This window comes from Portunus trituberculatus, chromosome 27 (genome assembly GCF_017591435.1).
Source record: "Portunus trituberculatus isolate SZX2019 chromosome 27, ASM1759143v1, whole genome shotgun sequence".
NCBI classification, from domain to species: Eukaryota; Metazoa; Arthropoda; class Malacostraca; order Decapoda; family Portunidae; genus Portunus; species Portunus trituberculatus.
Window position 1 is genome coordinate 18,129,266 of NC_059281.1, and position 12,816 is coordinate 18,142,081.

General features: G+C 43.0%; 1 protein-coding gene across 5 annotated transcripts in view; it reads left to right on the plus strand.

Moving 5' to 3' along the window:
* The window catches only part of LOC123509515 (ATP-binding cassette sub-family G member 8-like), a 76,836-nt gene that overhangs the window by 38,185 nt on the left and 25,835 nt on the right, over positions 1-12,816 (plus strand). For 4 of the 5 annotated variants that reach the window (XM_045263854.1, XM_045263856.1, XM_045263858.1 and 1 more), the window contains 5 exons: positions 2,447-2,541; positions 3,285-3,459; positions 6,562-6,826; positions 7,430-7,585; positions 9,985-10,273. In XM_045263854.1, the coding sequence (XP_045119789.1) occupies positions 2,448-2,541; positions 3,285-3,459; positions 6,562-6,826; positions 7,430-7,585; positions 9,985-10,273 (979 nt within the window). In that variant the 5' untranslated portion in view covers position 2,447. The remainder of the gene's footprint in view (positions 1-2,446; positions 2,542-3,284; positions 3,460-6,561; positions 6,827-7,429; positions 7,586-9,984; positions 10,274-12,816) is intronic. The other variant, XM_045263859.1, reaches the window with a different exon arrangement.

Sequence of the window (12,816 nt, forward strand, 5' to 3'; positions counted from 1 at the left end):
TCCGGTTTCAAATTAGTGTTCATAGTGCACCTTGACTCTCATTGCAAATATATACCATAACACCAGAATAATTACTATCGTGGCAGCCTTGGCAACCTGACATTAGTGGCAGGCCTCTAATTGCTCCACATCGCCATGCAAAAACATCAGCGCAACACGTGATTGAGATAAATGCTGCTCATGATTTTCCCCGGTGTGTCTCCCTCGTTTGACCTTGTGATAGTGAGTGACATTTGTGAACTAAATCTAACACCACTTAATTAACAACTTCCTAACATTTTAGCAGATGTATAAAACCAGGAAGTAAAGCTGAATTAGTCAAGTAACATGCGATACCTTAGTGTTGTGGCGAAGCATCTCACATTCACCCTTGCTGGCAAATCTACTTTTACTTCTGGATCGTCACCGCCACGTCTCTTAGAAGGTTAGGAGGTTTCTGAGTAGTGTTAGATGTAGTTTAGTGACGCCCTTCACCATAATGCCGTGGAGGAAGGAGGTGACTGTGCAAACAAGAGACATGCATGCGCACTATTGAATCTCCTGTGTCACTAAGCATGGTGAGATTACCGCGATCTCCATTAGATTATAACGCAAGACGCTTATGTTAATGTTTTAAGTCCACAGAAATTAAAGTTAGTGTCATAACGTCTCATTATTCCCATTCAAGAAAGCAAGATTATCAAATTCTCACTCGCCTCTGAGGAATAAAGTGGATGGGGTGGGTACATAGTTACGTGTGGTCTTTCAAGTAGCGTGCAAAACAGCAGAGGTAGTGGATATGTATACACCACCACCTCCACTGACACAACCCTGACACGTTGTACACCAATTATTACCTTATATAAGCAGTGTTGATTGTTTTCCTTGGGTTTCCTTCTTTCCCTCGCCCTTGCTACTGAGAACTCCACTTCCATCTGGCACCAAATAACAATAATGCCGTTTCTGTATTTTCATTAATAGTAGTGTATCTTCAATATTATAATCGTATGCTGGGCTCTTAATCTAGAAAACACACGGCTTGAGGTACGGAATAGCATTGATTTCCAGTCATAACTTTAGAAATCCCATGGAAAGTTTGACGAAAATTAGCTCTCCACATTGCATGCTTATAATTTCCAAGCTAAATCACCACAATCGACAGTAATGTGAGTGATGAAGTGTTCAGAATACATAATTTTACCAGTGAATTTCTATAATAGTCACTGATGATAAGTATAACATGCAGGACTGAATTAGTGCTTCCAGAATGACGTGCAGGCCAGTGTCATGCATTAATACTTCAGCGATTGGTGACTAAGCAAACTTACTGCATATCAGGTGAAACAAAGATGGTTGTCGCAGAGAGAGAGAGAGAGAGAGAGAGAGAGAGAGAGAGAGAGAGAGAGAGAGAGAGAGAGAGAGAGAGAGAGATAAACGAACGAAAAAAGGAAGATAAAGAGTAGAAGAAGCAACGTTTGAAGAAAGAAATGAGAGAGAGAGAGAGAGAGAATGTGTGTGTGTGTGTGTGTGTGTGTGTGTGTGTGTGTGTGTGTGTGTATATATATATATATAGGAGATAGATATAGAGAATGGTTTGGTCTACCCTGCACCGAGCATCTCAACAATCTGTTTTCTTTGAGACAACAGATAGAAAACAGTAGGTGAAGGAGTAACCATACTATATATTAATTCAATTCGTGAAGCATAATACCTAGGGCGACTTCTTCCGTGTTAAACCTTACAAGCATCTTTCTATAGCTGTTCCTGTCTTGATACAAAAAAAAGTAATAAAGAGTGAAGGAAATATCTCACATTTTATTTAGATTTCTGAACAAAGTAATAGTAATACCTGCAGATTGTTTGTTTGTTTTTTTCCTATATTTATACCATGTGGAATTTTCACAGGAATTTATGGGCTAAAGAGGAAACGTTTTGTGGTATCTCCTATCTGAAAACCCACCCCGCTAGGATTGTGGCCTTCCTCAACCGTCACCTGTCCAAAGGGTTATGACGTGCTGGTGGAACGTCAGAATCTATCACAACAAGTTTCAGGCGAACATTAATCAGGAAATTGAGTTAAACCTAGGAGCACGTATGATATTTTTGTTTGACAGTGGAGTTCGTTTACTTCTGTCGTGGTAAGTTGTTTGAGCAGCAAAGTTCAATGACGTCTGAAAATTGAAGAAAAATAAATATGAAAAAGTAGACGAATGAGTTTAGATAGATAAGATTGGGTTAGGTTAGGTTTAGTTCGGTTTGGTTATTAGGTTAGGTTAGATTAAGTTAGTTAGGTTTGATTAGGTTAGGTTTGGTTTGATTGGGTTGGGTTTGGTTGGGATAAGTTAAGTTAGGTTAAAGTTTGGTTAGGTTAGGTTAGATAGGCTAAGTTAAGTTACCAGTGTATACTAATTTAAACTATCTTCCCTCCTAATAGTCGACACGTACCTCAATTCTCTCTCTCCTGCAGGATGAGTGAACTGTGGGAGTTGAACACGATGGATAGGCGGTACTCCATCCCGCCCTCCACCATCTCAGAGCCCCGCCCGCCCCAGCAGACACGATGTGAGTTTTGGCTTCCTGTCATCCCTTGTCTACTTTACCTGGTTTTAGATATTTATTTATTTATTTCCATCTATTGTTAATTTTTTTTCATATGATTAATTTTCAACACTGTTTGTCTGATGTTTTTAAGGTGTGGCGCCATAAGACACATTGTTGCTGCCTTGTACATTAGTCGCTCAGTTTTGTCACCTAGTTCTTACCATTGACCTGTATACTTTTATATATCACATTGTCCTTATTTTTTTCATTAATGTCCCGTTTTTTTTTTTTCATTTTACACTTCTATCCCTTCTTCCTTTTCTGCTGCTTTCTTATGATGCTCTCAATCTTTTCCTCAAACTTATCTTATCCTTTACCATACATTTTTTTTTCTTTAACTCTCCCGTCTCCTTATTTATTTTTCTTTACACGACATAGTTCTTCTCCAGAATTTTACAGGTTTACCTCGCTATCCTGTTTTTACATACATGCAACCATTCTCTTCTGTTTGTTTTCTTTATTTTGTTATTTCCCTCTGCTATTTCATCTTCACACAGTCACCAGCCTCTCCTTACTCATGTCTCCTTTTCTTTCACAGGTTTACCTCACTATATCATCTTCACACACATGCAACCATCTTCTATTTGTTTACCTTGTTTTCTTATTACTTTCCTTTGCTATTTCATCTTCAAACGCAACCATCCGCCTCTCCTTACTCATGTCTCTTTTTCTTTATGTATTTTCAAACTTTTCTACCCTTCCAGCGGGCAGCACACTTCCTTCCACCTGCGACGACCTTCACGCGTGGTCCATCTACCGCCAAAACCTCAACTCAGACTTCACCGACTCGGCTCTCGGCTCGCAGGAGAAGGCGCCGCTGCCCTACGGTAACTTCCAGCTCAGAGAGTCCACCGTACACTCCATTCTTAATAATCCAAGGTCAGTTTGTGTGTGTGTGTGTGTGTGTGTGTGTGTGTGTGTGTGTGTGTGTGTGTGTGTGTGTGTGTGTGTGTGTGTGTGTGTGTGTGTTAGAGGAAGAATGTTATTTCAAGCATTCTATTTTAAGTAAGTTTCTGCCTTATTTATTTTTACTACTACTACTACTACTACTACTACTACTACTACTACTACTGCCATAATCGTCGTTTGGTTACTCTTTAATCTTATCGACCATTATTTCAGTTAAGGAAGTATACCCTTAAAAGTTTTCTTCCCTCACCATTTGCTAGCAGACAGTGGAGTAAGTTATACGTAGACTTTTGCACCGTGAGCTTCTTTTCGTCTGTTTTCGTTTTTCCGGCTATTTTTATGGTAGTAGTAGTAGTAGTAGTAGTAGTAGTAGTAGTAGTAGTAGTAGTAGTAGTAGTAGTAGTAGTAGATTGTTACTCTTTATACAGCAAATCTGTGGTAAGAAGACGAACATGTGTGTGTGTGTGTGTGTGTGTGTGTGTGTGTGTGTGTGTGTGTGTGTGTGTGTGTGTGTGTGTGTGTGTTTGAGAACGCGCAATTTACACGAACTGGAAGCAAACACAAGGAACAGAAAAGAGGAAAGAGGCGGAGGAAGTAACACAATCCTTCCTTCTCGTGGGTGTGAGTGGAGGGGGGAATGTTATGGGAGGCAGGGGTAGGCAGAGAGGAAGAGGGTTCAACAGCCCGGCCCTGCCATTACCTGTGGGAACACCTGGCGAGTGGTCCATGAGGGCAGACAGGTGAGGGAGGCGTCTGTGTGTTTGTGTGTGCGTTACGTGGCCGTGCGCGTGTGCGTAGTGGTCATTTATCAAGTGTTTTACGGATACGTGGGATTTTACTGATTACTTTACGCTAGGACACCGTTGTCTGGCGCTGGATGGGGCCCGTGTATCCCGCAGCCGCTCGCTGATGAAGGCTTTCCTGTTGTGATGTTTGTTACAATGAACTCTGCCGCTACTATGGTTCCTCTTTAAACTTAACAAAATTACCCCGTGCAAGAATAGCGTATTATTCTTAAACCCTCCAGTACCGTGACACGCTTTTATATTCATTCTGCTTTCTATTTGGCGGTTTCATACAGCTTCAGAAACTTACGTGGGGATTGAAATAGTGAAGACTCTGGCCGTTAATCTTCTGACCTCCATGGACCCTTCCTAATGTAAATAAAAACGTCTAATCATACCTGAAACTCAAGGTAAAAATACGTTCCAGTACTGAAGAGGTTATTATTGACAACAAAAGCAATAATGATATGCTTTCGTGGTTATATCCTCATTAAGTGACAAGAATATAGTCTTACACAATGGCTAACAAATTAAAGTTTTCTAGTACAATTTACGTATGATCCTATGATGACAGCTTCTCATGTGTTCATTGTGCTCTACGTACTTCTCTCTTCTCGCCCTTGGGAATGATCGGTATTCGCGTTGTTTCTCCTTCCTCATTTCAGTCATGTGTAACGCTGTCAACATGTCTTTCACGGATCATAGAAACAAATGTCCTCTCCACAAAGGTAAGAAGAAAACGAGTCTGGATACGTGTCGAAGAAAATGTTAGTGTTTGAGGGGAGACACGAGAAGAGTAGGAGGCACGTTTTCTGTTTTGTTCCCACGGGTCTGATGATTACAAGACGCATGACACGGCTGTTCCACTCACATAAATCTGCATCGCGGCGTAACAAGAGACGTAACAACCATAACTCTCTCTCTCTCTCTCTCTCTCTCTCTCTCTCTCTCTCTCTCTCTCTCTCTCTCTCTGACAGTGCCTTCCCACGTGGTCTGCCGCTTAATGCGATGGTAATTGCCATTCGTGACAGAGAAAAACCGTCTGTGTAATGGAGATTAGTGTGTGTGTGTGTGTGTGTGTGTGTGTGTGTGTGTGTGTGTGTGTGTGTGTTGTCGTTACTCTATGTATGTCCATTCTGCTTTACTCTGTAGGATTCACTTTCAGTCTTCACTCTTCCTTCCTCCCTTCTTTATTTCCTTTCTTTCATTCTATCTTCCTTCCTTCTTTCCTTCCTTCCTTCCTTCTATTATAGTGTTTGGAATACTGTTTCTTGTCGTTGTTGTTCTTCTACTTATTATTATTCTACATATAACGATTAATAGTACCTGATCTTTTCTACCTCCATTCCTTCCTTCCTTCCTTTCTCCCTCCCTCCCTCCCTTCCTCCCTCATCCCGCTATATTGTTCCCATATTTACTATAATACATTACCTTCCCTCAACCCGCCGCCGCTTCCATCATACCATTTAATGTCTTTCCTCTCAATTTCACCGCCTTCATTCCTTATTTTCCCGTAATTTGGTAAGTTCCTGAGCCCTCTCCCTAACGTTCACCCATCCGTCTAATCACTTCCCTTGTCACCCTCACTTCGTCACTATCTCCTTCACCTAACGAGCCAAAACCCTGCACTTCCTCCTCTTTCATCTCTCATTCCTTCATTTTTCACTTCCTTTTTTCTCTTCCTTCTTTCTTCACTTCACACTATTCATTTGTTTCATTCGTCCTCTCTCATATTATCTCGTCCTTCCTTTTTCATCTCTCCCTCCTTAATTTTTACTTCCTATTCTCTTCTTTATTTATTCACTTCACTCTGTTCATATTTTCTTTTATTCTCTCTCATGTTAACTCATCGTTCTCGTTCATCATTTGTTATATCCTTTCACGTCTCGTCTCCCGACAGTCTACGTTCATTATTTCTTTCTTCTTTCTTCCTTCTTCTTTCACGTAATTCTTTTATTCTCTTCCTGAATTAGAACCTTTTTCACCAAGTTCCTTCTTCCACGTAGCATATCCCTCTCTCGTCTCCCTACAATCTACGTCCATTATTTCCTTCTTTCTTTTCACGTCTACCTTAATCAGAACCTCTTTCACCAAATTCCTCCTTTCACGTAATATATCCCTCTCTCGTCTCCCTACAATCTAAGCATCTAAGCCCATTTTTTTTTTCTTCTTCTTTCTCCCTTCTTCCTTCGCGTAATCCTTCTACTCTCTTCTCTACCTCAATCAGAACCCTTTTTCACAAGTTCCTCCGTTCACGTAATCATTTCTACTCTCTTCTCCCTCTCAGGTATGGCCCCAAAAGTGAGCTTGGTTCAAACATGTTCACCTACCTCAAGTTTGGTCTGCCCCGTGTCTTCCCTCCTGCGGCGCCTGGGCGGGAGGGCAGCAGCGGGTACGACTCCAGCGACGACGGGGGCGGCGGGGGGCGAGGGCGAGGGGGTGCGTCATCTATTGGGCGAGGGGACAGATACACAAGAAGCAAGAGTAACCCTGACTTGCTAGCGGCGCGGGACTGGAACTCACCTGTGCCCACTAGAGAAGTTCGCACCAAGGTAAGGAGGATAAAGGATGCTGAGGATTAGAATTCAATAACACACTGTATGATGCTGTCTGGGTTGCATCTACCATTATTATTTAGATGTAGGAGAGCACAATGACCTGTATTCTGTAACGCTTTGCTCTCTCGCCATCACTGCTTTCCGAAGGCTCCAGTGGAAGATACTCATGGTTTTTTAAGGATATTTTTATGATTCTGGTGATGGATTGGTAAGATTTCTAGTTATCATCAGGAGAAACTGTCTTGAAAACTTTGCTGGTCGTTTCTGTGGGCTTGGAAATCTGACGTAGTGAGAGAGCAAAGTGTCTCTGAATATAGGCCAATATGAGGAGGAAAATGGAAGACGGAAGAGGAGAGTGTTAGATCAGATGAGCATTTTTTTACTTTTAAAGAGAAAACTAAAACAGAAAAAGAGTGAAAAGGTAGAAATTATAGTTTGTACCAATCTAACACTTCCTTTACATCTAAAAACCTGCAAAGAATGAAATAAAAGTGTGAAAAATATAAGACAAAAACCAGACAGACAATTAGACAGAAGTTATCCATCACCCTTCTCTCTCTCCACGCCACTCACGCCTCTCCTCACCTTCCCACGCAGAGCTCAAGTGAGGCCAACCTTCTCGCAGCCGACAACTACTACCGGGAGCGTCGGGGGATGGGAGGAGGGGTGGCCAGCAGGTTAGGGGGGTCGCAAATGTCCATCACGTCGAGGCATTCCAGGCGATCCAGACAACAAGGTGCCATCTTCAACCAGGTGAGTCCAGTACACGGTAGAGAGAGAGAGAGAGAGAGAGTGTGTGTGTGTGTGTGTGTGTGTGTGAAGTGGTCATGATCTTGATATATTTTACTCTTCTTTCGTGATAAAGGTTAGTTCAAGGTGTAACTCTCACTTTTGTTGTGTTTTGTCTATGATAAATGGCAGATTGCAAATATTCCACAGGTTTTGATTAAAGGAAGTAAAGCACGCTGGAATTGAGTGAAGCCTGTTACTTCTTGTTTTAACGTGTAAATTCTTCGGTACTCGTGTTAATTGCAGTTCAGAGAGAGAGAGAGAGAGAGAGAGAGAGAGAGAGAGAGAGAAATGATTAAACACCTTCCCACAGTCGGTATGGTTGAGTTAGGTTTCTTTTCGTGGTTTTAGGTGTGTGTGTGTGTGTGTGTGTGTGTGTGTGTGTGTGTGTGAGCTAAATAAAGGTGAGGCAGTACACATCACTTCCTTGTTCTCAGCTTCTCTTCCTTCCCCGTCCTTTATTTCCTTCTTCTTCGTCATCCTCCTCCTCCTCCTCCTCCTCCTCCTCCTCCTCCTCCTCCTCCTCCTCCTCCTCCTCCTCCTCCTCCTCTACGTTATTACAGGTTCCTAAATTCCTTCCTAGTTAGGCCTGGGTTAAATAGAAGAGGCTTACTTTCTCTCTCTCTCTCTCTCTCTCTCTCTCTCTCTCTCTCTCTCTCTCTCTCTCTCTCTCTCTCTCTCTCTCTCTCTGCTCACCAATCATAAACCAATTACAATTATACCAATGAAGCTTCACTGATACACACCATTAAACAAACATAAACACAAACAATACACATTAGTAAACCACTCATCCGCTCTCCCACTATATTTTTTCTTCGCCCGTGGGTAAATATAACAAGTAACGGCAACATGTGTTTTGTTACCTACGAGTGAAGATTCCCATGAACGATTTTCCTTCCCTCATCCCCACCCCCATCCCCTCTACACTCTTCTTCCCTCACTGCTCCCATCTCCCTGTTCATCTTCCTTGTCTCAGCGCCTCTAGTCATCTAAGTTCCGTGGTCTATGTATGCTGGGAAGGAGGCGGACTAGAGGTTACCTGTTGACTATTTGTAACAGTTGTAATGGCTTTATATGCCTTGTTTATCATCTGTCACCTGCATCCTGTGGTAATGGTCCTTGCGCTCTCTCTCTCTCTCTCTCTCTCTCTCTCTCTCTCTCTCTCTCTCTCTCTCTGAAGGCCTGACGCATGGTTCCCCAAAGTGTGTGTGTGTAAACGTATTTTTCCCAGCCCAATTCCTAACTTTTCATCCGACGCCTCAAAAGATTCACACCGGGCTCTTTCAGAATTTTGAGCTATTTTTCCTCGCCCACCTTTACATTTTCTCGCTGGCACAATCGTCTTCTCGCTCCCTTTGTCTCTCAACATGAGCTGGCGTTGCCTTGAAGTATTTTGCTTTTTTTTTCTGAGGAACAATAGGAATGTCAGATGCAAGTGTTTATTGACTGAAAGAAAATGGATTTGACCACGCGGAGAGGAGTGTGGGAGCGGCGGGACGGGAAACTTGGGAAGGCAGGCGGCAGGGTCAGGTTGAGAGATGGAGGCGGAGCGTCGACTCACTCGTCACTCCAGTCTCCAGCAAAGACGAGTCAGTGTTTGCTCGACTGTCACAGAGGGTGGTTGTATCGTCCCATCTCTCCAGTCATCATCACACAGACCAGACCAGCTGACGCACAGTGACGCGTGTTGACTTGGCCGGCAGTGATAACAAAGTGAGATCAAAAGTTTCCTGCGATTGCTTACGTCTGACTTTCATGATTTTGATGTTCTGCGTAAAAAGATGACGTTGAGTGCCATGTGTACAGATACCATGACTGCAGAAGTAGATTTGGCGGTGGCGGGGCGTGTGTGACCGCGTGGAGTGTAGCCCAGGAATCTTTGTGGTGTAGGACAAAAAGAGAACAAAAGAAACTGAGAAAATGGAATATATAAGACTCAAGAACTTGTCTCCACGAACCTTTCCTCAACCTGTCGCCGCCTCTCCTTCCTCCTCCTTCAACCTTCCCTACCGTCCCTTCCCTTCCCTCCAGAAGACCTCATCCGCCCTTCCTCACCCCCTCCACAAAGCCTCCGGGTACTCCAGATTTTCCTATGCCTCTCCGAATAATCAGTACCCCTTCACCCCTGCTCCACAACACCCTACCCTCACCCCTTCCCCCTCCGCCAGTTTCCTGAGGCAGTACCCGACTCCTACCCTCCCCAGAGTCAACAAGCCCTCCCTCGCCCCACCTCCATTCTCTCCTCCTACGCCCACAACCCTCAACTCAACCACAACCCTCACCCTAGCCACATCCCTCACCCACTAACCAAACCCACCCCACACCCCACCTACACCCCTCATAATGCCTACACCTCACAGCCCAACACGACATACACGCCGCACGCCCACCGCCCTCACGCCCCCAACCTCACCACACAGAACCACGACGGCACGCCTCACAGGGACCCGCCCATGCTCAACGATAAGCTCTTCCCTCGCGACAACCCGTGGGCGGAAGAGGTGGGCGGCGTAGGCATGAAGACGCCCCACCTGCAGATCCGTGGGCTGGTGTACGAGACTCACGGACATGGCGGGCGCACACACCTTCTGGACAACATCTCTCTGGAGGCTCGGGGCGGGGAAGTGCTGGCTGTGCTGGCGACGAGTGGTAAGTGTTCATCTCTCTGTTGTTTTTTACATAGATTCAAGGGTGCACCGGCTTAAGGCAATAAAAACAGCGGGAAAATTGCTTACGGAGATACCAGTTCATAAAGGTGAAAAAAGGATTATGTTTTTTTTTTTTTTTTTTTTGTTACATGTAGTCGTGTGAAGAAGTTGTCTTTAATCTTTTTGCTTGGCTGACTCGCTTTTTTTTTTTTTTTTTTCTTTTTTTTTTTTTTTTTTTTTTTTTTACGTGCCAGAAACCGGTTAAGAATATTTAACGCATAAGAGGAAAAAAAAAAACAGCTCTCACGGTGTAGAAGAACAGAAAGAATTGACAAGTTGAATTTACATTGTTTTCCTGTGTTATTTCTGCTGGTATTCTTGATTGAACATCTTAGTGTCTTGCTTCAGCTGCCTTACACAAATAAAATTTCATATGAGTTTATTATTTTCAAGGAAGGGTTTTTTTTCATGACTGACTGACGAATAGATGAACGGACTTACAGGTAGACAGATAAATAGATATAGACACATTTAGATAGCGTTTGTATATAGAAAATTATGAAAAGGCATAGATTTAGACAGGTAAACGATAGATGGCCGGATATATATAGAGAAAAAAAGTAGATATATGTATGCAGGAACAGATAGATAAATAAGCAGATAGATAGATATATTAAGAACAAGCATTGATAGCCATGCAAATTGATAGATAGATAAATAGATAGATTAAGAACAGGCATTGATACTTAACCCTACAAATTTACAGATAGATAGATATCCAGATAGATAAAGCACGGTACATCCAACAGAGGTACCGACAAAAATGCAGATTACCAGATCCTGTCCACGGTCCGAGTGTAGGTTGGGCTTCCTCACTCAGGGCAACGGTCTCCTAGCAGGTGGGCTTTGAGATAGGAGGTGCCCCAAAAAGTATCCTCTTTAGCCCATAAATTCCCGTGAAAGCCCACATGGTATAAAAAAAGATAAATAAAAGATAAACAAATAAGATAAATTAACTCCCTGAGAACTAGATAGACATTATCGTAGAGCCTTAGAAATGATCACCCTCTGTTTCCTGGTCGTTCCCCCTGAAATAACCGCCTCCAGTACCGGCCCTGTGGTTTTCCTTCCAGTGCCAGCCCCACATTGAGCCGCGGAAGGAGTGGGTTGTTGGTAATGTCATTGGTTACGTCCCCTTAGCGTGAGATCCCGTGACGAGTGGAGTGTGACATGACTGAAAAAAGCGTGTCTTATTCTTAGGTGTTACGCCAGGTGTTACAGGAGTGGTTATCGTGTGTTATTATTGTTATTGCTTCTGTTACTGCTACTACTACTGCTACTGCTACTGCTACTGCTACTGCTACTACTACTACTACTACTACTACTACTACTACTACTACTACTACTACTGCTACTGCTACTACTACTACTACTACTACTACTACTACTACTACTACTACTACTACTGCTGCTGCTGCTGCTACTACTACTACTACTACTACTACTACTACTACTACTACTACTACTACTACTACTACTACTGCTACTACTACTACTACTACTACTACTACTACTACTACTACTACTACTTTTCATCTTATACTACTTACTTTTACGGCGCATCATTACACGAATCAGAAAGTTAAAAGTCCTTACGTTAACGTATGCAATTTGAGTGTTTTTTTTTTTTTTTTGTATCAAGAAAGACAAACACCATTTATACATCTTAAGAACAAAATGCTATTAGAAAAAGCACAATAATTTAAAAGACCAACACAAGCTACCTTCCTGATTCATATCGTTAGTTATGAAAAGTCGCGCACATGGATCTCAGTTTCTTAACCTCTTCAGTACTGGGACTCATTCTTACCTTGAGTTTTGTGTATGATTAGACCATTTTATTGACATTAGGAAGGGTATATGAAGGTCAAAAAGATTAATTGCCAGAGTGTCTGCACTTTTAATCCTCACATAAGTTTCTGTAGCTGTATAATACAAAATCACCAAATAGTGACCAGAATGAATATGAAAGAGTGACATATATAGTAATGAAGGAGTTAAATGCATAATGGATAAAACTCATGAAAAGTCGACCCTCTTACAAGTGTTTGCTTCTCTACATATCCCTAAGAACCGTCACTCCACACTGTTACATGCATGAAGGTTACAACTGAAATACGGTACCTACAGCTGTGTGTTTTATGTATCCCCTGTAAGCATCACTGATCAGCTGTACCAAGCCTCAGCGGTACACGGATAGCGGCTGGTGTTCCGTCTGTCACTCCCCCTCCCCTGGGCCTGCGATGTGGCGTTCTGGTGTTCTGCATCGCACCTGTTATTGCGTTCTGGTTCGTGCCGCGGGGAGTGCAGTGCAGCTATTTTGTGGCTTATTTACCCTGGTGTTGTGCTGCTTCTCTCTGTGACGGCCGTGCGTGTGTGTGGTACCGTGTAGTGCGCAACCCTCAGCCCTCCCCCCATTCCCCCTTCCTTCACCACGCCTCTGCTCTCTGACCCTCTGTATGCGCACACACACACACACACACA